Genomic DNA, 23,591 nt, shown 5'->3' with positions numbered 1-23,591 from the left:
TGAACAGAACAGTTACAGACAATTGCTACAGAACAACACTGGCTCATTTTAGGCATATGACAACATTCTGAGGAATCATCAGTTACTTCTTCCTTTCTATGGGATATTCATTGTCCTTAGTCACACTTATTTTACCAATTAGCTGCAGAAAAGATACAGCACCTGGAAGTCACATTGACAACTGGAATTAACCACTCCAAATCCCTTCCCTGCCCCTCAAGCTACAGCACACATCTCAATGGCTCTCAGAACAGGAGCCAATCTCTTCTCCAGCCCATCTTAGTCCCCAAAATCATCTTGGTTGCCCGCTTGGCAAAAGAAGCTACAGCGTCACTGGAGGCAACACAGGATGAGACACATGGCTGGTGAGAATTGCAGTTGGTTCAATGAAGTCTATAGATAGGACCCAGAACCAGTGTAAGATTGTGTGGGATGAAAGAGCAAAAGAAATTCCCCACAGAAGTACAGCCCTACAGTCCTTTCCGCAGTCCTTGCTCAGCCAGAGAAAAGTCTGCACTTACCTTAAACCACAAAACAGTGGGCTGAGGGGTTCCTTCAATGACTGCCTGAAACTTGGCACGCTCACCAGAATTCACCTGCACATCCTCTATCGTCACTTGCATATAGGGAGGACCTGGTGAGACACAAGGTTTTGCTGCAAGCACGACACAACTTTACTCATAGTGTGCTTACATAGGTTGAGTTACTCAAATGGGGTTTATTGGACTGACCATTTAGGATATGACATTAGCTTAATGTCAAATCAAGAGATATCACAGCAATATATTTACATTTCTTTATACAAGCATTACTTTTAGGCTTCTTGTATTCATGATGATCTATTACTTTTTGTTTAATAAACAATTGCTGCTGAAGAAATGGAAGCACTATTAAAAAACCCCAAATCACAACAGTCACCAGAATTTATTACCCAAAGAGAAGACAAAGACTGTTCTGGGAGTGGGAAAGGGAAACAAGGTTTTCTTACTTGTTGGGGTCTTCTCCTCAGTCTTATACACACAAGTTCTTTCTGTGGTCTCAATATAAACTTCACTGTGTACATCCCAGACCACATCTCCTTCTCTTCTGTACCAGTCTCCTGTCCCTGGTGATGTTCTTTCATAAAGCCCAAGAGGAAAGATCATTACATAGTCACATACAACTACAGACACACAGGATTACACCCTGCCATTGATCTGTGTTTAACCACCACACAAATAATTATTTACTTAAAAAGTAAAAGAAAAACTGTGTTTTGGGGGAATTATTTTCTCTTCAACATTTTCTATCCTTCTTGCATAATGCATGTGTGAACAGAACTTTAAAATGAAAATAACAAACCTACAAGAATCAGTTAAAGTCACCACTTGCTTCCTCCACCACAGAGGTTTTGCTTTTCTTACAGCAAAGCCTGCCACATTTGGGAATCTGTATATTGAGATGGGTATTTACCTGGTAATAGGAACAGTGCGCTCCTGAGTACTTTCCTCACCATCAGTTGTCTTTTCACTGGAAGGACCGGGAGTGGGCTTTGGCACACTTGGTTCTTCAGCTGGAATCTGTCTTTGTGCTTTGTCTGGCAGCAGAAATAGGGCAAGTTATACACATCATCTATGACAGCACACCTGAAACCCAGAGCAAACCTTTGGAGCCATCTCTAGACTGCCTTATGTCAGAACCACATCTGTCAGCTGACCACATTAAGCAAAGAGCTTGAATAAAGGAGAGACTCAACAGGGAGACTCAACAGGGGCACATTGCTGACTGGGAAAACTAAATATTCTGTAAGGAAACACACAGAGACAAAAATAAAAAAGGCAGTCAGTAGGGACAAGAACAAATGGGATGACTGGAAGGATAGAATGTGTTCAATGCATCCTTTATAGGAGATAATTTAATGATATTTGGGTTCCAACTCATGGCTATGATGAAATCATAGAACCATTTATTTTGGAAAAGGCCCTTAAGATCATCAAGTCAAACCATTAACCCAGCACTGCCAAATGCACCACATCTACACATCTTTTAAATACTTCCAGGGATGTCCAATGTTAACTTCGTACACATGAATGCTTCAGCTAAAGGTTGTTTTCTTGACTCATTGGTGCAATCACAGGCAGCATCAGTGAAATGAGTAAGGTTACATCAGTGTAAAACTGGTGATCACAGGAGGTCCTGGCTGAGGATACAACTAATACAGAGATAAGATGGAGGTCTGTTAGTATGGAAGATATTAGATCATAGAAAGTCTGCATTGGTGCACCTCTGCTGGGTTCTTTGAAAATGTCCTCGTACAACTCTAAGTTACACTAGAACTAGGTTTGGCATTCGGGGCTCATAGGAACAAGAAAACAAGAGGGTGGTACAGCTTGATGGCAGCTCAGGTATTGTTCTTCTTTTATTATTAATTATTTTATCAAATATATCTTCAAAACCTGGTTTGATCTTCCATTCCAGAAGTACTTGGTTGTTTTATATTGTTCATTGTAGTCACTCTACAGGATAAAGTGCATCATCTCTTGTTTCATCTGAGGAGAAAAGGTTAAATCAAGAGGGGTCTTGTGCCCGGCAGGAAGGGCCTCTTTAAGTGGCACTTGAGGGATGTTTGGAGCTGGCTGGTTTTGGAAAAAAAGGCATCAGTTTTCTAGAAATCATATAAAACAGCTCTATTGGGATGGAAAACATGGTTACATGAGGCATTAATGGCAGGGTCAGAAATCCCAGGTTGGTGGGATTGTGCTTTTCTATTGCCAGCACGATCAAAATATTTGCCTTCTTTTTATTCAAAGCATGTGATGATAGAGACAATTGTCAAGTCCCCTTCTTATTAAAATAATTCTCCATGTTAAAAATATGTTCAGTTTTCTCTAAAACTGAAAGGACGAAAGGACTGCAAAACCACCTCATTCATTGTCATACTATCTCTATAGTTTTGACTAAGAAAATAATCTGCTAGTTGACATATTATGATTTTTGAGTCATCCCTTTTCACAAGAGGATTATTTTCATAGATGGTTTCCTACTAGAAAGGAAAAAAGGGTTTAAAGCTCTGCTATTTTTTAATGTAGTTATTTTGTTCCCAATTCCACAAAAATTCCTATTTCTACCCTTGTTAAGTTTTAGACAAGAATATCTTTTTATTTTTTTTTAAAGAGGCATCTGGAGTTTAAGGGCTGAAGGCTACTTGACATTGTCATTTTAAGTCAATGCTGGTGAAGGACAGTTACTCTGACTTGACACGGAGACAGCTTAGACAAGTAGGTATGGCAGAAAAGGAGGAAAACTGGAAGGGCTGCTGCTCATTCATGTTTTGGTTTTGGTGGTTTTTTTTCAGTAATGCCAAGATGGAAGACTTGTTCTGGCAACACAGTCACACATAATGGTTTTAGTCACACAGAAACTGATAAGGCGTCTGCCAAGGCTCCAGAGCCAGTAACATGCAGGTGAACTTGATACACTCAACATCCTATAAAGTCTAACAGTTGATATAGGAGTGTTAAACACATTTTCAGCTTGTTTATGGCAAACAATAAAAGAAAAGCAACCTCCTTTACCATCACTACCATATAAAAAAAAAAGCAAATTACTTCTATAAATGGAAAGGTGGAATCCCACCCCCTGTTTTCCCCAAAACAAATTTGAAGCAAGGCCTGTGTCAAAAGCCTAAATGTGGAAAAAATCTCCTATCCCTCCATTTTGGTCAGGTGATGAACCAAACTCTACTTCAGATACAGTTTTCTGTTTCCAGAAAGATCTGCCCCAAACTTGTGTTCAACCTAACCCCAACCGACACCCCCATGTTTCTTTGGGTCTGAATGTCCTCTCTTTATCTTCAACTGCTCAAAACACAACAAAACAGAAAAATGAGGGGGAAAAAAAGTCATTATTGGTTTGTTCTTTCTCTTGATTCTTATGGGACATTTTCCATATTCATGCCAAACCTACCATGCCCTCCAGAAGTCTGGGTTTGGGTGCTGGCTTCATGAACTACCCCAGAGGGCCGAGCTGCTGTTTCTGAGTGGTCTGAAGGAATGTACCCAGGAAGGTCAAGGCCACCAGTTTCTTCTTGCATGCCCGGGGGAAGAGTCACCAGCATTGATGCCGTGTCCACGAGTTTCTTTAGAGCTTTCTTGATCTCCTTATCAGCACGCTGAAGTGAGGCCTGGACAGAAGTCTCCATCTCTGACTGTGGGGAAATTATTCCTACAGACAAGAACAATAGCTTTTCTCTCTTTAGGGTAAAAAGAAAACAGCGGTATCATCTAACCCATGGAATTATTTGCAGAAGTATCATTTTCCCTTCCTGGAGCAAAGAGCTGATGCAGAAATGCTTAGTCCAGCAAGAGGGAATGTAGCTAAGACTTAAAATAAGAAGGTTGGCACAACACGCTTCAGAAAGACATATCTCACCAGGCTGAGGACACTGCTCACACACATACACACACCCTCTCTCTGACAGCAGAACAAAGGATCCGTCTTCCACTCACTCTTCAACACTACATTGGCTGCTCTGTCAAAAATACCTTTATTAAGATCAATGAAATGAACCCAGCAGTGCCCCATTGCACTGATACATATCCTATGTGCAAGGAGGATGTTATTCTCACAGGAAAGGAGAAGGAGTTAGCAAGTACCAGCCTTATCAATGACTCTGGAGAAGGGAAGAGGAAAGAAAGGAGGGTTATACTGCTTGTGAGCCTAAGTGTGAGAGAAATGCTACTCCTTGCTCTAGAGTAATGTATTTTTCCTACTCTACAGTATCTGAATACTTTTGGTGGGATTTGCACTACAAGGTACCTGGGACTTTAAAATTAGTACCAGACTATGCTTCTAGACTTATGTGGCAAAGTCACCTGGTTTGTACAGTGATTCACAGCAGTTTTGCATAAGGAAGCATGATACAGATAAAGATATAACTCCTGCCTCAAGAAACTCACTATCTTGAAGGCAGACAGAAGACAAAAGCTTCCCACACATCAAGATGGATCTTCAAGCATATGTCTTTTCATAATGGCCACCCAGGAGAGAAATACCGTGGTCTCATCCCCAGTCAGTACTGGTAGAAGAAGCTAGGCTAGGCTAGGATCATAGGAAATCAGGAGCTCATCTCATCTGATCTCCTGCCCAATACACCTTCTGCAAGAGGCACTACAAAGGGTCAGACAGTATCTAGGACAACCCTCAAGTGACCATTAAGACAGATAAATGCATGTCAAACTAAGATAATTTATCATGATCATGATGAGATTGCCTGACAAGAGTGCAAACTGGAGTCATCATGTGGTTCAAGAAGAAATAAGAGCACTTGCACACAAATGGCTCTGACTTAATGTTCACACAGGAGCATGTCTTGTAGCTGTTTTGATTCTGCTGCTATACCAGCCTTAAGAAAGTAAATTCCCATGATAGATTTAGCACGTAAAGTTGAAGGTATGTTTGGATCAGCTCCCTTTGAAAATATCTCACTTGATTTTTGTTTTCAGTGTCCTCCCTGTGAGCATAGTGGTTATGAAATATTTTGTTTCTGGGTTTGTTGATGGAAAAAGCAAGTTTTGCTCACATGATTTCCCATGTGAGACTGCAGTGTTCACCAGTGCTGAGCTGGGCAGAAGGTCTTTAAATATTTTCCTAGATAACTATTTTTTCTGGTGTTCCTGTTGTGATTGCTGCCAACTGATGATGACCTATGAGCTGGGCAGCTGCAAACATGTGAACTGTTTGGAAAGGTATAAGGCACTCTTGGTATCTCTCAATGAGAAAATATATTCACAGGTATACATATACAGGTTATACATAACCACAGGTCTCACCCATGCTATTTTCCTCCCTGTTTAGGGTTGTTGCACACTATGAGTCAAGCTGCTGACCTGAGGAACTTTAATATTAGCTGAGGTACATCAAACTAATGTCACAGTAATGACACACCTGTGATGGACAGTCTGTTTCCCAATTCTAAAAGTCCAACTGTGAACCTTTCTGCCTCACATCTCCTTCAGGCAATAACAAGGAATACAAGACTGGCACATATATGAAGTTCCTATCCAGCCTCAAAGAAGGACCCAAGAGGATGAGCGTAGTTAAAAATTATTGACTCATACATCTGAAAGTATCTCTAATACCAGGTTCTTTCAAGTGAACACTTCTGAAGCAGTTAATAAAAAAAAGGAACCAGAGCCCAACTGCATTAATGTTCTTTGGTTTGCCACCCAGATCATGCTGATGTCAATGGGAGAAGAGGATGAGCTTATGGACTATCAAGTGCCGTGAACAGAGAAGAACACAGAAACCCAGTGAATTCAGTGACAGCTGATGCAAGATGTTTATTGACATAAACTCAGCATCTAACAGCATATTTGATTTTTTTAACGTGTTTTTCTTTTTGTATGTCAAGCAAACTGAAGTTTCCACTTTATCAATACCCATTTACCTGCAGGAATTTTAGTAAAACTTTCTTTGTATTAAAATTTTTAATACAGCTGTATGTTTTCATCTACAAGAAATAAACCCCCACACGTCTCATTAGTTATCTACACAGTTTAATCACTTACAAGCATAATTTTTAACCTCTAGGAAAACATTCTGAAATTATATGCAATGAACTTTTCATAAGCCTTTCACTTTTTGAACAGTCCTGCATAGAATTTTAAAAATTCTTTTCAATTGATTCTATTTTGATTAAATTTCAAAAGAAAATGTAAACAGATGTTAATTGCTTTGAGCTAATGGATCAAACTATAGTTATTCTACAAACATCTGAACTGTAACCTTTTAACTTCTTTAGAGAAACCTGAGCATCAACCACAACAAGAGGAAACCTCCACATTCCTTTACACAACTTTATTATCTTTTGGATTAATATTATGTTTTTGAAGTCTATCATAGTGCAAATTCTTTCTCAGCAGTATCTGTAAATCTGAATGAAATCCACTTCCTTCTGTGAAATTATTCTAGATTGATACTGGAATAACTGAGATTAGAATCAGGCCCAATACAAAAGAAATAATTTTAGTTTTGAAAGTATTTCCCTGTTGTATGTTTGTTACTTTTCAATGTACAGTGCAATATACGAAAAAAAGCACTAATATATATCCATCATATTGCTTAATTATAAAACAAACAGTATAAATCAAGGAGATGTTATAAAAAACCCAGGAGAGTAACATAAAAGAGGCTTGATTTCTTTCACCCTATGTAATCACTGGAAAAGCATCCTTTATTATGAAGGCAGTGAATGTGATATTACATGTAATATCTTTTTTGGATATTGAAAGTAAAAGGCTGTGAAAGCAATGTGTTCATTTTAGTCAACACATTATCAAGGTGCAGCCACAGAAGGAAAAAAAACCACAACTTATTCTTTTCTGCAAGCACCTTTTGTAAATTCAGTCCCTGTTAGTGGGAATATTCCCCATAGGACTCCATAACAAGCTTCACAGAATTACCTAGCTGGGAAACACTGAGACAACATCATGCATACATTTCCAAGACAGAAACTCACTCAATCCTTTCTCTTTATGCTATTTAGAAATTCAGCTGTGAATGAGCATTTCTGGTTTCCCTACATCATCTAAATGAAAACACCTTCTATTGCAACAGTATACACAACTCAGCTGGGACAAGGTGTTGGGAATTTTCACCCCATATCTTTGTCAGATAAAGAGGGCCAATGCTTGGTCCTACTGAGATCAATGACAAACTCTTCAGCTGACTTCAACTGGGAGCAATATTTGGGCCTACCAGTTCATTCCTTTCCTGGGCTGAGCAACTTGAATGTCTGTGCAACACCCATTTTTGGTGAAGCCAACAGGAATGGGCCATGCTCAGTGCATCTTAGCCTTCCCCTCAACCAGTGATCCCACTGAAAAGCTCCAGGGAAACTCAACAGAAGGAAGCACCTCTACAAGACAAGTCAGCCTACACGGTTACAGTAATACAATGCAGTTGCAACTGGCAGTGCTTCCAAGCAACCAAATACATTTTGAACAGATGCATTTTTCAACAAGGCATTTATAGTAAAGAATTCTTTTCTTTTTTATCTTACCTTTTTTTTTTTTTTAACTGTCTTTGTGCTCCTGCTACTTTGCTGTAGCTCAGTGGTGAATTCCTCTTAGCGTTTATAGCAGACATTATCCCTCAATCTGTTAACAGCAATATTTCACCACTGGCATGTACAGGAGACCAAATATTCTTCCGTTAATAGTTTTTGACAAAGACCACATCTGTGGTTCTTTGTGTTAGCATTTGATTACAATTGCAGAAGCAATTTTGTGCAGCACTTTAATCTTTTGCTGCACATTAAGTAAATCGGTATTTTAAAATATATGGCTTATAAATCCACTACACTAGAATGCAGAATAATAAAACCTGCATCTTTAGACAACTGGACTTGAAAATAGCAGCCATTTAAACAAGATAGACTTTTGCTTTTACTTGAAGTAGAAGAGAACAACAAAATCCTTGCTTCCTCAGTCAGTGGATCTTTCACCACTGACTTTAGTCAAATTAGGAATCCAACCAAAAGGTATGAGCGGCCCTTTGCATCCCGAATAAATGCAGTATTTTCTGTATTTTTCATTCTGTGGCAGAAGCTTAAAATAATGTAACCAGACTATGCACGCTGAAAGGTTTATGAATAAAATTTGTTAGACCTAATTGGTGTCAAAAGCGTATAGTAGAGTCAAGGCAGTGTGAAGCTTCATGTCCTTTGGGCACACACAGTGACAGGAGATTGCTTTAGCTGGAAACAGTCCTCCTATCCTGGGCTGCTGAAGGATGCTGAAAAGCTTAGATACTTTCACCTTCTTGACAAAATAATGTACAAATTGGCACTTGAAATGATTTCTTAGTTCATGGACAAAGCCATGCTTATTCGTTTATATTTCTGTCATAGGAAGGAGAATCAGGCTTTTCCTAAACCTACCATCACTGCTCCACTATGGAATGATATATGTTCACCTTGACCAAAACTTTTAAAATTACAAACTGTTCTGACAGACGTGTTCCCTTTAAGACTAGAAAAGCTCAACATGACATATTTAAATATATTTCCCTCAAAGGTATTCCCTTGTACATGTTACCTTGTAATCCTTGCCATCAATTCCCCTCACCTACAACAATTCTGATCAGTATTTTTTTCTAAAAAACTGCTTTCTTTTGTGTTGAAAATTATGCTTGCATCTGCTCAGCTTTGGGAGAGGTCTTCTGTGCTGATGTGCAAGGTAACAGGCTCGCCAACAGTCCCATAGCTGAGGGTTCTTGTGGAAACTTCAGTTTTAAAGCTTGACTGTCCGTTGTCTGCTGAGAGTTGGACTTCAGTGCAGAAAGATGGCTTCACTGTTAAGGTGGGACCAGGAGAAGCTGCTGCTGTTGCTGCATGCACTCCGGGTGTCACTGACATGCAGGTATCACTCACGTGGAAAGAGATGTTTGAGGCGCCTACAGACTGCACACCGGTTACTCTAGACGCTGACGTGAACATGCCCCCAGGAATGTGCTCCTCCAACTGGCTGAAAAACCTTTGCCTGGGCTTGGACACCACAGGTCTCCCCAGATTCAGCAGCACTGGCTTTCCAATTGTTGGCTCATTAATCTCTGTCTGGAGCACGGAGATCTCGCAGGGTTTCTCTGCCATACGGTTCTTGTCATCACACCTGAAGGTCTCACCTTCTTCAGGAACATAATCTTCAAGATCCTCCAAAGTTAATAATTTTCCATTGTGGGTTAAGATTTTGCGGTCCCGGGTGCTAATGTCATCTGCCTGTAGTTCCTCTGGTTCATCTACTATAATGACGTTATCCTCTTCTGGAAGGACATCCTGTATTACTTCAGGTACCTCCTCCTCAACAGGCCAAGATATGTCTAATTCATCTGCCTCTTCCTTAACCTCTGGACTTGCTAGTGAGAACAGAAGTTCGTGCTGGTCTGCAGCAGCTGTCTCAAATCTGAAGACCAAAGGCTCACCCCCACAGGCAAGCAGTGGGGAAGCGATGTCTGACCCGCAGTGAGCACTTGTTTCCTGTGGGAAGCTCTTTCCTTCTGTTCCATAGTCTATAAACGAATTATTCCCTAGTTGTTCTGACCCACAAGGGAAGCTTCTGTCTTCATTGCTGCCTTGAGGTTCTTCCTCTTCAGTTGCATACACCAAGGGCTGGATATCAGCTTCAGAGAGGCTGTCACTAGGCAAAGATTTTGACTGTTCCACTAATTTATTGTTGGAATTGTTTGTGTTTGGATCATCTTCTGGGGAACGCCTAGGCCTTGAGCTAGGAAAAGTGAATGTTAACACCCCTGATTCATCTTTTTCTTGTTTTACTGGGGAAGAGCCTCTTTTCCTTGCAGGTTTTGGTGATTTTTTCACCTTGAATTCAATTATTTCTTCCACTTCAACCCATTTGGGCTTTTTCTCTTCTACCTTAGTCTCTTCAGTGAAATCTCTTGCTGCTGCTCCTTGCCTGTCCTCTGGTTCTGTGACAAAAAGCATGGGAACAGCAGACTTTGGTGTTGCCTCCTGCTCATATCTGTGGACAGGCTGCCTGATCTTTGAAACATAGACTGGCTCTGGAGTTGGCTCCGCTCTTGGGGAGCGGGAAGGCGAATGACCTGAAGAAGAACGTGCAGGAGAAACCCTTCCCCTTTGTCTTGGGCTCTTCACCACAGTGGTTATCGTTTCCTCTCTGATGACAGAAAGGGTTGGAATGGAGTTGGCAGGAAGATGAGACTTTTTGGGGAGCCACACTCCATCAGCACATGCTATTGTTGGTCAAGGTGCTACAGTGGGGTTAGTTTTGTGAGCTCTATAGCTTTTGGTGAAGCATGTCATTTCGGAAGGGATACACACGCAACACACACACCCACATGCCCATCTCCGCTTAATTTTTGATCCAGGGAAAACATCAGTGCCCTTACCCCCAGAGGAACCGTAGCTCCATTAACCTCCTTTAGTGCATGAACACACAATGAGTATGTCCACCTAAGAAATGTTCTTCTGGGTGTTACTGTATTACATGCAGCTTCTGCTGACCACCCACTACACTACTTTGTACCGATATAGCAGTTTCACGCAGAGATTTTAAACAGTCAAAGAATTTAACCCTTTCCTGAGTATTCTTGGCTGAAATCCTGATTTCATCGAACTCAATGGCAAAATGGCCTTTGTTACAGTAGGGTCAGCAGCTGGTCTTTTTAATTAATGTAATGTATCTCTAATTTGTTTATTAAAGACTTTTGAGACTAGAGATCTGCATTTTCACATAAAGAACAGTTATATTTAAAGGGCATTCCTGAAAACAAGTCATCAATACCCAAATACACTTATTTTTCATCTTCATAATATCATTATTGCAGACACAGCCTGATCTTATTACCGCTAATTGACATAGGAGTACCAACCAACCTGAGATGCAGAATTATAATTTCTAACTATATTTCTGCTGAGCTCACTTTAAATGTTTTGACATATTCAAAGCAGCCGGGTCTTCTCAGCATCCATGTATACACATCTTGTGTCAAAACAATCTTCTGCTCCCACGGCAGGACAAACTTTAACTTTAAATGAGCTACAGATGAAGTTGGATCAAATAGCTTTAAAATATGGGGAAAGAACACCTCGGCTTAGACTTCGGTGCTCTTAATTTATGTGTTTAACATGCAGTATTTCCTGCAGATTTTTCAGTGGCATTTCTTACATGGAAAAGCTTGAGGGTAAAGACAGTGTTTGCTTTGCAAGCATAAGGAAGCCAATGCTCTACAGCGTAGGTAGCTGGTTCAGCGAAACTAACAGGCAAAGCTGATTTTTTTTCCGTGTTGAGATTCTGTCGCTACCTTCAAGCTATAGGATTAGCTGAAGTGTAAAGGCAATGACCTAGACTGGGATTATGAATCAAGAGAACACCTTTTTCATTTCTCTCTTTCCCCTCACCAGCCTCTTATCGCAGCACACAGAGCTGAAAGTCACCAGCTACCTCTGCTCTGCCTTTTGCACTGAGATACAGAGAAGGTGGAAGGAGTCTTTGTGCAAGGAAAGCCTGTTTCTCCTGTTGCATTTGTCTAGCCATCATGGAAGACTAATCCTCTTAGATATATTGTAGCCTTTCTCATCTATTGGTCTAATTTTTGGACACTATTGTTGTCTTTTCCTGTGAAGACCAGATTTCTTTCCATCATCACTCTCTGCCTTTGAGGATGAAGTGAAGTTCAGGACTGGAGCACCTACAATCAGATTTTGTCCAGAGCACCCTCTCTGCTACTGCTCATTTCCACTGCTTTATTCTTCCCCCCAGGTTTTCTATAGTTTTTCTATAGAGCTTTGATGTATATGCAGAGCCTTCATTATGCCCATGGTGCCTTTCTGAATTACACAAAGTTAAACCATTTTAGATAAAGACAAAAATGAATCCATGTGTGCTTGCACTTGACTGCTCTACATTGCAAAATTGCAGGGCATTTTGGTATCCGGGATTTGCATTAGTAGAGACTGTTAAATCCCATCTCTAAATTATCCATTATTTTCTGCTAGTGGTTTCAAAGCTGCATCTGTTTCTCAGCTCACTACATATTAAGGAGAACTGGGATGTGTCCTTAGAGAGTTATTCCCAAACTTTACCTTACCCCTATGCTAATTCCAGCTGAGATCCACTCTAGTAAGTTCATGACCACATCCACTAGCAAAAGGAGGGGAATTTGTGTTGTTCTGAGATCCCACTCATAAATATACCAATCTCCTTTAAGACTGCAGCCTTTAATTTAGGAATTACTGCTTGAGCTGTCCAAAGCAATAGTCTATGGTATTTATGTGTCAGAAATCTAAAAATCAGCTTAATTGATGATATTTTGTATTAGTTTAATATTATTGCATCAACTGTAATGTCGCTGCTTGTTATTTGAAATCATGAAGCTCACAGGAGAAATGTAAAATAAAAGCCTCTCCAGGTGACTTACAGCCACAGGGATGTGGATAGATGAGATTCACTAAGCTTTAGACATGGTCTGACTCTGAGCGATTCCTTGACTGTCTCGGGATGTTTCTGAATGTTGCATCAAAAAACATTTTTCTGTTTAGCTACCCTACTGGTATCTGAACCCTGACCCTTGAGACAGTACAGACAGTACAGAAACACCTTTATTTTCTGGTCTTTGCAAGGTCAAAAAAAGTCTAATGACTGGAGATGTTAACTGAAATGAAGTGGAAAGGAGAAGGACAAAGGCAAAACCCCTTCCTGCCTCTCCTGTCTGCTTAGGAGAGGGGGATATGTCTTCTTATAAGACACTGGTTCTAAATGGGTTAAGTGTATGGATCATAAGAAATAGTCATAATAGAAAATGAGATAAAAGTTAAGCAACTCTTAACCACATCATAGGTGTCATTTTACACATCCTCCTCACCATCCAAAAGAAGTTAATTTTAGCATTGTGTCCAAGTCAAGGACTGATTTTAGCAACAGTACCACTCTTGAGGGAGTGCATTGCCCCAAAATGTCTGTTTATAGTCACCCACTACCATTTGGTCACGATTTGAATAGCTTAGAGGTGCTCCGAAGGCCTGCCACAGAAGGACAATGTCCCCTTTCCAGCACATGAAACAATTTTGTTATGTATTTGTCTATGATACTTAGGAAGATACATTTTTTAATGGCTGATGAGCTGTTGGTCTACATATGGCTGAGAAAATACTGCTCTTTGCTAAAATTAATCTTTCTATGTTATAGGCACCCACCCGATATAAGCCAGGCTCAAAGTATGCAAGAAGAAGTCATTATCAGGGCAAAATTTCATATAAGAAATACAGAGGCAGAAGGAGATAAAAATATATATCTTCCTTCTGCTTCATCATAAAAAGCTTTCCTCAAGAATTGAAAGTAGAAAGCCAGAAGAAATTGCTGTAAATTATGATAGACTTGTTAAATTTGTACAGGTTTTCAAGTAGCCACTTCTCAAAGCTAGTTTCTTTTCAACAATGAGAGTCAGACTCTACTTCTTGAAGTCTTGTGCAACTCTTATCAGTATTCTGTGTAATTTTTACACATGTACTGTCATAAAAAAACTGACCCAGGCTGTGTCTAACACCAGTGCTGCTGTGTTTTAAAAGGGATAGCAAGATTTTTTCGGGTGGTCACTTTGCATAGCACAGAATACCATGAGATCTGGTGGGATGGGAATGAACACACTTGCATGGCCAATAAACACAAGCTTGTTATTGGATCATGCATAGGTAGCAAGGCAAAACACAAATGTTACAAAAAAAAAATAATTAGCACTTACATGATGATGGTTTTCTTGGGCACTTTAGTCTCTTGTTCAGTGACTACAAAGAAAACAGTATGAACAGCATGGGGTTAAAGAAAGGCAAAAGCTGAAATGATTAAATTAACTTTGCTCAGTTAATCAAAAATAAACTGGAGTGAAAAAACCCCAACTGTACCATCCCATCCATGCTTTCTGTGGTTACTTCCAGCATCGTCTTAGTGTTTCTGACCAAGAATGAAAGCTGCTTTCTGAACAGTGAATGATTTTAGCTTTGAAATCAAGTATTTTGTGGAGAACAATAGTGCTAAGTCTGTTTATTGTAGCATGAGTTTCTGACATTTTTGTTTCACGGCTCAAAGCTATTTTTTTCTATAATAATGTAGTGACGGTGTGAGAAACTTGGAAATGCATTGATCTGGATAATCCTGAAGAGCTGGAATTCTTTAAACTGTGATTTCACTTACTAGAAAAAGAGTTTTCCCAAACACAGAACAGTTTCCAAGCTTTTGTGGGCTAGATGCAAAATCCAAGCTGATAATATGAAAACTAAAATCATTATCATCAGTACCGAAAATCAGTATAAAAAACCCCCAACAACTAGGAAGCCCAGGAAAGCCCTATAATACATCTATGTCTACTCCATCTCTTTTTTGCTATAATTTGCAACTTTTTCTGACCCTTGTCCAATAGCAAACTAGAAGCTGTTGATGCATATCAAGATCATAAGAAAAGTAATAATTTAATGATTTTTTTCAAATAGTTCTTAAAATTAACATTTAAAAAAAATAAGAAAGATACCATTTGAAGAGCTAATAGATATTTTGACAGGTTCCCATCCTATCTGCTGAAATAAAATTGAGACACTGCTTAAACCAGACTGCTTTGAACACACTCTAAAATGCTGAACCTATCTGAGATCTAGAAAAAAACAACAGCAAGCCCTACTTTTTATTTAATAAACTGATGAAGTTTAAAAAGACCCCAGAATTTAATCTCAAAGTAATTTGTCGAACATTTGGTTTTTAATCTTCCAGCCTATCTTTCTATAATAAATAAGCTTTGGTAATTTTCAGTTGGTATGACTGAAAGTGAACTGCAACTTAAAAATGTATCTATAAAATCACAAACAGTTCTTGCCCAGGGAACTTGTAGGATCTGTATTATTTGTTAAATAACTCATGATTAGTGTTCATGTTTTCAATAGTGCTCCAAAACTGCACTGACTGAAAATTAAAAATACATTTACAATATTAGATGGAATAATTTAACCTAATTTTCTTTCCACTTAACTTCCAAGGGCTCTCTTCTGCTGCTAGGCATAACAACAAATCCCAACATAATGAAAACTAATTTTGTGCAAATGTAGGTGTTAATATGTGATGTAGAGCAATATGTTTTCTTTGCAGGGCCTTGTCTCATTTATGTATGAAAAATCTTGAATACTTTCTAACAGAGTCAAAGGAATTACTGTAAAATTAGGTGGTTTTAAACAAAATCTCTTTTGAAATTAGAGTTTATAGCTTACTGGCAAAGTCAAGAGCATGTTTATTCTTGAACACAATTACAAGAGTTTACCTATCTTTAGTATTTTTTAAATAATTCAAAACCATTTTAAATGGTACAATAATAATAATTATACAATGATGGAAGATGAACTGAGTGCTTGAACAATTTAATGCACCCAGGTTAGAAATTTTTACTGAGTTTTAAACTCTTAATATAGAGAAATTTTTGGAAAATATCATCAAATAATATCATAGGATTCATCCATAAGCAGCAAGAGTATCAGTTCTGATGTAAATAGGAATGAATTTGATCATACACATAAACACAGGCGTTTTGTACAATTATATTAACAGCAACTGTATTTAGATGAGAGTGGAATATGTATTAAATGAAATATGTTTTGAACTAAATCTCTCAACCATCTTTAATATTTACTCAATGTTCTGAACTCCTCCCAGATGACATGGATCAAAATATTTCTGTGTAGCACATGTCAAAGGGATTCAGTATACAAAAGTTCAGCTGGCATGGGATGAGAAAGCTGTAAACAGCATATAATGAATGGGTCCTGATGACTTGCAATTTAGTGCATGACAGATTGACAGATACATTTTATATGTGCTATCCAAAGTGTGAGGGAGGATTTAAACAATCTTATATGAAGGACAGAACCACATGAAAGTAGGATGAGAGAATTTGGGTTTCTTCTTTTTTTTTTTTTTTTTCCCTGAGAGGAAATTATTCTGCATCTGTTTTAACACTGGATTTATCATTTCAACTTGTTTGGTAGCATTTTAGGAAAACAGCTTTGCAAAGCAGGAGCCCCTGATAAGCAGGTTAAAAGCTATAAGCATTAGGATCAGCCAGCGCTTTTGTAGGACCTGACTCCATTTTGGCTAATACATGAAATCATTCACTTACAAGTGATTAAACATTTAGGGTGGGTCAGTTCTTGTAGCCCTGAATGGATGAGGGGTGATTTATGGCCTTTATTATGAAATTTAAGTCTGCTTTCTCCACTCAGAGAAGCATAAACCTGTTTTTCCTGCACAGTACATGCTGCTGGCATAAGCCATGGGAACACTGCTCTGCTTTTACCCATCTTCTGCTATGCTCTGGAGGTTAATCTGCAACAGGGGATGCACAAATCTGATGTGAATTGCTAAAGCTGATCTTAAGATGAGCAGGTCATGGCCAGAATGCAGTTTGCTGAATTGTGTGAATTAAGTGAAAGTGGTTTGCACTCTCTCTAAATAAAAGGCTCCACTCCTGCAGCCACTGAGATGGTTTTAATGGCAAATTGTGCGCTCTTAAATTTGCACTGAAAACCAAAAAGCCAGCACAAAAATAAGACTAGCCGATGATGACAACAGGAAAAAGAAAACCCAAGATAAATATCCTAATTATCAACCTAGCCAGGGATCTTCAAGGACAGAGATGTAATGTTCCTCTGTGTTTTAAAGAATCTTCTGTTTGAAAGCCTCAAAATGTTTGAGAGCCCTGTAATGCTTAGCTTTCCCCTGAAAGGTGGATATGACCAAACAAGGCAACTAAAGTTGCCCAAATCTCTGAATGAGATCTAAGGAAAAACTATGAAGAGATTCCTCTTCTGCAACTGCATGTGCTGTTTTTCTTTATAAGTTTTGCTTATCTCCCATTGTGGAGCTGACTTCTTGCTCTACCGTTGACTGTCTTGTGCTATGTCCTGGATCTGCCCAACAAATGTAAATGCAACTCTTTTCAAAAACACTGGGCTTTATTTTTCTTAAAAAAAAAAAAAAAAGAAAAAAAAAAGAGCAAGTTAGTGAGCCTGGGATGAATGAATGACAACAGCAACATGTTAAAAAGGGATGCCAGAGCACATCAGCCCAGATCTGCCATGTGTATGTTAAGCAGCGAGGAGCAAAGCAGTCAGACAACTTCAAGTCAAAGAAGAGGATCTTCTTTCAGTTACATTTTTTAAAAACATCTAAAATATTTCCAATGTCCATTAAAAGGGATTTTTAAAGCAACCCTCCATTGACTTCAGAGCAGCGACAGTATAGCTGAAGGCAGATCTCAGCATTTCAGGCTGGCAGCTCTCAAGGTGCAGCTGCTCACAAGGAGACCCCTTAGTCCAGTGATTTCCATCCTTTTCAGATTTGGTCCTTCCAGTGGATCTGCAAATTCCGTAGTGTGAATTTCATAGAATCAGCTAGGTTGGAAAAGACCTTGAAGATCATCAAGTCCAACCATTTAAACATAATGACAAGCAGTTTGGTTTTGAGACCCAAGGTGCTGGACTGTGGACCATCACTAACTGCAGGTCAGGGCTCGAAAACCACTGTACTAATGGTATCCCCAGATTATGACAGTAGGTTTGGTTCAGCATAATAAAGAGTACAGAAAGGCAGGATGACAAAAACTAAAATAGTTGCAACTAGAGCCACTTGGGTGCCTCAGAAGACTGACAGCAGAGAGCCAGTGATAAACCAGGTAAAACTTGGACACACCAGGTTGGTGAACTAGGAAAGAGACACAGTATCAATTTTCTGTTGTAATAACACCACACACCAGTAATGTTGTCCTCTTGGTGAAGTTACAAATAATCCCATTTGCACAATGGAAAGGATTGTAAGGATGGAAAGAGAAAGCCTTCATGAGATCCACCCGTCCTCCAGTTCTTTGTCAGATGAACCTGATTTTTCCATAGGTAGTCAAGGTTGGTCACTGATTCTCAAGAAAGCAATGAATTCTCTCTTTGGCCAAGTGCATTATGCTGGATGCATCCCTGATGTGATTCTGCTCAGAACAATCGTCTTGCTCCATGGATAAGCCTGCTCTCTGCTCCATTGGCTTGAAACAGCTTTCCCCCTGTTCCTCCCTGGAGATAACTCTATTTCCTTCCCTACTATCACATTCAACCAACTGCACATCACGGAATAAAAATGATTTCATAACATTTCTGAAGCTTCCAGGCAAACTCCAATTATATTTCTTTAACCAACCTCATAATTTACTTTTTTTTAATTTATGACAGTAGAGGAGTAATTTGGGGCTGAACATATACACATTTGCAACCCCGAGAGCTGAACAATGCTCCTAACACAGTTTTACAGTCCTTGTTGATTTTATAACATCTTCCACCTTGGTACAAGAGAACTTCATCAGGATATGCCACCCTAACTGTGATTTGCGTTCCTCTGCATCCTGAATGCCACATATATTTTGTCTATTCATGGCATAGCAAGGACAAAGTATTTAAGTACTTCAAGGTTTATTCTGCTGAAACGATTATAGTGTTGCTATACTAATACCATTCTCCCTGTAGTGTTTCTGAATGATTTGATGGTACTGTGGGAAAGGACTAAAAGGAAAGCAAGTATAAGAGGATGACAAGCTAGTACACAGAACAGGATGCTAATCTGATAGCTTAATTGTGTCTGAATACTGTTAATGCAATAATATAACATTAATTTCTCAGACAGGGCCAGGAGAAAAGGCCCACAGAAAATGATGAATTAAAATAAGAGTGGATCACCATTTCCCCTGAATATTTTTCCAGACTTCAGTCAGAGTGCCTTTATATTTGATGGCTTTTAGTGAATGTTGGTAATAACACTTATCCACTGTCAAAAGCACACCTGAAAGCCTGTTGTTATTACAAGACAATGTAAAAACACTGAAGATGAGAAAGAAGGTTCTACAGCTGTTTTCAAACCTCTGGCGTTTTTGGCCATGTCTCCACTAATCACATCTGGCACCAAGTTTATCTGGCATGGAATAGCCTGTGCCTATCCTAGGCCTCTCTCTTACCCTCCAAAATGGTAAGCTATTATCTGTTATAAGAGAGTCCCTTGGCTTATCATCTCCTGAACTGCTGCTGGAACTTTTTGAGAGAGACAGTGCTGGCTGGCCCATCCTCAGCCAGCCAAGGACACTTCCAAGATGTACGAAGAACCAATTTCCTATGCCAGCAAATGGTCCTTATGCAGATGTAGCCACTGATTTAAATTTGGTTTTGATGGGTTTATAGCAAGCATGTCTAACACTGCTTGTGGAAAGGTAACTTTAGACAGTCGCATCCTAAAGGTGTGAAGAAAGAGATGTGTTGTTGGATGGATGTTCCTATCACCCTACCAATTCAGGCGAAACATGCAGAGAAAGAAGGAATAGACTATAACTATGTGGTGTGTAATACCTGAACAGGACTGAACAGTTCTAGGTTCAGTGGATGAACTAATATTGCTCTGGACATACTGTTGTCAGTTCTGCTTTCTCAGTCATTCCAGATGGTCTTCAGTAGTATTTCAGAAATGATCACAATATGCCTGCAACTTCACTTACTGGCCCCTGTCTTATCTCAGCAGTACATAACTCATGTTCTGTGAGGCTGACACACATTTTCAAGTGTTCAAACAGAAATAGAAACATTTTATTTGCACTGTTTGTTGTGTGACATACCCTTCATTTGCTCCTCCTTTTTCATATAATGCATTTATGAGCATTATATGATGAAGTTGATTTGCCAAGTTTGCAAATCAACAGATAGTGATGGGTATAGAACTGAGCTGCAGTATACCCATGCACATCTTGATAGACATACAGATACGTATACACCAACAATTAACATGGATAAAATGGCAAATATATTTGATCCTCAGTGAGGTGGTTTTAGAATAATTCACTGACATACTTACAGAGCTGGTCAAGGTTCATACCTTCTATAGTAATGGCTTGGTCTCCTCTCCTCTCCTGGGTCAGGGCTGCAGCACTGTGATGGTAAAGTTCTGCCCCACTTTTTGCAGACCCTAATCTGTTCACCAGCTGAAGAGAATCATGCAGTACCAAATGAAATGCAGGATGTTTGGGTGGTTTTTATATAATAAAAACTTTCCTATACTACATTATAAATTCAATACAATTACATGACAGCAGAAATGAATGAAGATGTGACCCCAAACCTAAGCTAGAGTCTGAATGAATACACTGCTGCTCAGTGGAGTTCATGATAATGCTTTACCAGAAATGATTCACAAGGAGAAATTACAGCACACTAGCTACCTTACAGTTACTTGCAGTTTGCTCTGTGGCCTGTAACATGGTCCTGAGGCAGCTCTGTCCCTACCAACAGGTACAGATTCCTGCTGGATGCCATTTAGATGGTCATTAAAGTGGAATTTTTTATTTGTCTTCCGTTAATCTACTGAGTCTTACTCAGCCAAGGGAATGGGATCATCCTGGACCATGGGACCTTATCCAATGGCACATGCAAGATAACCTGGTTTTGCTAAACTTCTAGTAGAAGTTTTTAAATGGTATCGAACGTCCCAAACATTTCTGTGAAATAACTGTGAAGCTGCTGGGAGCTGAACCGTTTACCATGGACAGCGACCCACGCTAATTTCCTAAACAAGGAACGCTGCTGACCCCTGTTTTATTACAATGAATGCATAGACTATGGCTAATTTTTATAAAATATTTTACAGTACACTTATTATAATTTCTTGGATGCTTCCACGTATATTTGCTAAACAAACGGGAATTTCAGTGGTTTATACTTCTGACTTAATTTCTCTCTTTTGGCTTTGGATGATTTTTGTTTATTATTTTTTTCACAGCATGAATCTGTCCTAATTTAAAGACAGTCCAAAAAAAAAAAAAATCACACCAAAATGGTCTCAGACTTTGTAAGAGGTACCTCTAGAGATCTGAATATGAATTTAAAGTATAGAACAAGATCACTCAATTACAATTTGAACCACCAGACTCTCAGATTAGAATATTACAAAGCTTTTGGATGTTCGCATCCAGATCTGGTTCAGGAGAATTTGACTTTTGACTTCTAGATGACAGGAAGCAGCAATTACTCAGCCACTAATCTCATGCAACAAAACTCTCCCAGTAAAATTAATTCTACCCATGTCATGTCAGACAGCAGATCTTTAAGTCCTTCCATACTTACCTCACATTCATAGTGTCCCATGTCTTCATTGGAAGGGTTCTTGACCACCAGGACTATCATTCCACTCCGTGGTTCACTGAAAGTCTGGTATTTACTTGTGTCCTTCAACAATACACCATCTTTGTACCACCTGCATGTCGAAAACACTGAATATAAGCCAGGAAACAATATGCAGTGTCAAGAAGTATGCTCAGTAATCTACCTATCAGACCCGTTGGCAAACAAGAGTTAATCATTAGACAGACTTCTGGATCCTGGAAGATAGGTCTGTGGGTGGGTAGATCATGCATGGATACTAAACTGCACAGGTTTATGAGATTTTTTTCTTGTAAGTTAATGCAGGAAAATGGGCTTCAAATCATGAGAAGATATGCTGAACTTTTTGTCTGAATACCCTAGACTAATTGCTGATAAAATCAATCCAGGTGTAAAGCAGGGAGGATGAAGAAATGTTGTCAGCGTGTTAGATCTCATACAGTCTCATGTCAGGGATTATCTGTAGGTACTTCTTCTCAGATGTTTGCTAGAATAAATTGTTAGGAATCTCAAGAATGTTTGGATTGGGAAAAGCTAGCATTGGGTTGGGATTAAGGTGGAAGACACAGAGCAAAAAGGGTCAAAAATGCGAAAGAAAGTGTAGGAGACTCTCCTGACCATGCAAGATGGGAAAATGGGATTTGTTCCAGTGCGACTTGAAGAACTGACCTGATTTGAGGCCTAGGTGCTCCTTCGAATGTACAGGTAAACTGAGCATCTTCACCCTCAATAAAATAAGCATTTCTAACCTTGTTCACAAACCGTGGTGGCACTGCAAAGCAAAGATAAATGTAGCTAGTAGTTGAAAGTATGGCCAGAAACAAAGGATGTGTCCCTGACCAGGTAATTCTCAAGATGTCTGCACACAAGACACTAAAGACCAAACTTTTTGACATAAGAATAATTGATGGCACCTGTACATCAAATGATTATTTTTGAGTATTATTCAGTATATGTTATATAGAACTTCTGGAACATCTTATTATTTATGTTTGAGGCATTTTATAGCAGACCCCTTTAAAATAATGCATCTATGTTCAACTTTACCTTGAACAAGGATCTTTCCTAAGGTACTGGCATTTCCAGCAGGACTGGAAGCAAAGCACATGTACTGTCCTGAGTCAACGCCTGTTAGGTTGTCCAAGATCAATGTGCAGGAGCCGTCGGGATCTTCTATTATAATGTGATGGGGATCCACCTCTACAGGCTTTCCATCTTAAAGACAAAGGGAATTTTTTTTTAATCACTTTAGTATTGATTATGCTTTCACCTTGGAAATTCCATCCAGCTTTTCAACTTGAAAGGTCCAAGAGCACAGAGCTTGCTTTTTTGCCACTGATGTTGGTTGTTAAGGAATGAGCTCTTCAACTTCGTCCAGGTCTCTACTGTTGAGGGACCTCATCAGTCCTCATTTAAAAGTGAAATTCTCTCAATGTATCTGCCATCCAGTTATAGCTCTGATTTGCTAGCCAAAGGAACACTTCCAAAGTGACTGTAAACCCGCAGAACACATCTTTACAAGGTGTGAACTTCTAGCAAAGCTGGTTCCTCTGCAATACAGTAATATTTGTCTGCACAGCTGCCTGTGCTATGACATAGAAACATCTGAGCTAGTTAAAAGAAGTTGTTCATTTACTAGACGTTGTCTAACTGCCATGAGATGTGGCTTACTAGAGGTTAATTGGCAAACCTGAAAATGAAGGGTATATTAGCTCGTAGGAAGATCTATGTTACTTGGGTTGCCTAGTAGCTAGCTTTAAGATTAGACTTGGATATCTCCAGGTGGTCAGCTTTTAGGTTAGCCACTAACCAATTAGTATAAAGCAATATAAATTTGAAGGATGCATTTCAAGCCCTGCTCCTC

At 39.3% G+C, this 23,591-nt stretch overlaps 1 protein-coding gene across 1 annotated transcript in view; it reads right to left on the bottom strand.

The window, feature by feature from the left end:
• OBSCN (obscurin, cytoskeletal calmodulin and titin-interacting RhoGEF) overlaps nucleotides 1-23,591 on the bottom strand; it is a 185,689-nt gene that overhangs the window by 23,004 nt on the left and 139,094 nt on the right. Inside the window, exons 93-100 of the mRNA XM_061354784.1 lie at nucleotides 22,775-22,942; nucleotides 22,397-22,499; nucleotides 21,692-21,821; nucleotides 20,448-20,553; nucleotides 3,946-4,203; nucleotides 1,453-1,576; nucleotides 989-1,116; nucleotides 522-634 (exon numbers count right to left, since the gene is read on the bottom strand). Of these exons, the coding sequence (XP_061210768.1) occupies nucleotides 522-634; nucleotides 989-1,116; nucleotides 1,453-1,576; nucleotides 3,946-4,203; nucleotides 20,448-20,553; nucleotides 21,692-21,821; nucleotides 22,397-22,499; nucleotides 22,775-22,942 (1,130 nt within the window). The remainder of the gene's footprint in view (nucleotides 1-521; nucleotides 635-988; nucleotides 1,117-1,452; nucleotides 1,577-3,945; nucleotides 4,204-20,447; nucleotides 20,554-21,691; nucleotides 21,822-22,396; nucleotides 22,500-22,774; nucleotides 22,943-23,591) is intronic.

The sequence above is a fragment of the Neopsephotus bourkii genome, unplaced genomic scaffold (assembly GCF_033783945.1).
Source record: "Neopsephotus bourkii isolate Nb327-2 ecotype Australia unplaced genomic scaffold, CSIRO-AGI_Nbou_v1 NB_745, whole genome shotgun sequence".
Classification (NCBI taxonomy): Eukaryota; Metazoa; Chordata; class Aves; order Psittaciformes; family Psittacidae; genus Neopsephotus; species Neopsephotus bourkii.
This window is presented reverse-complemented; position numbering and strand designations above follow the sequence as displayed.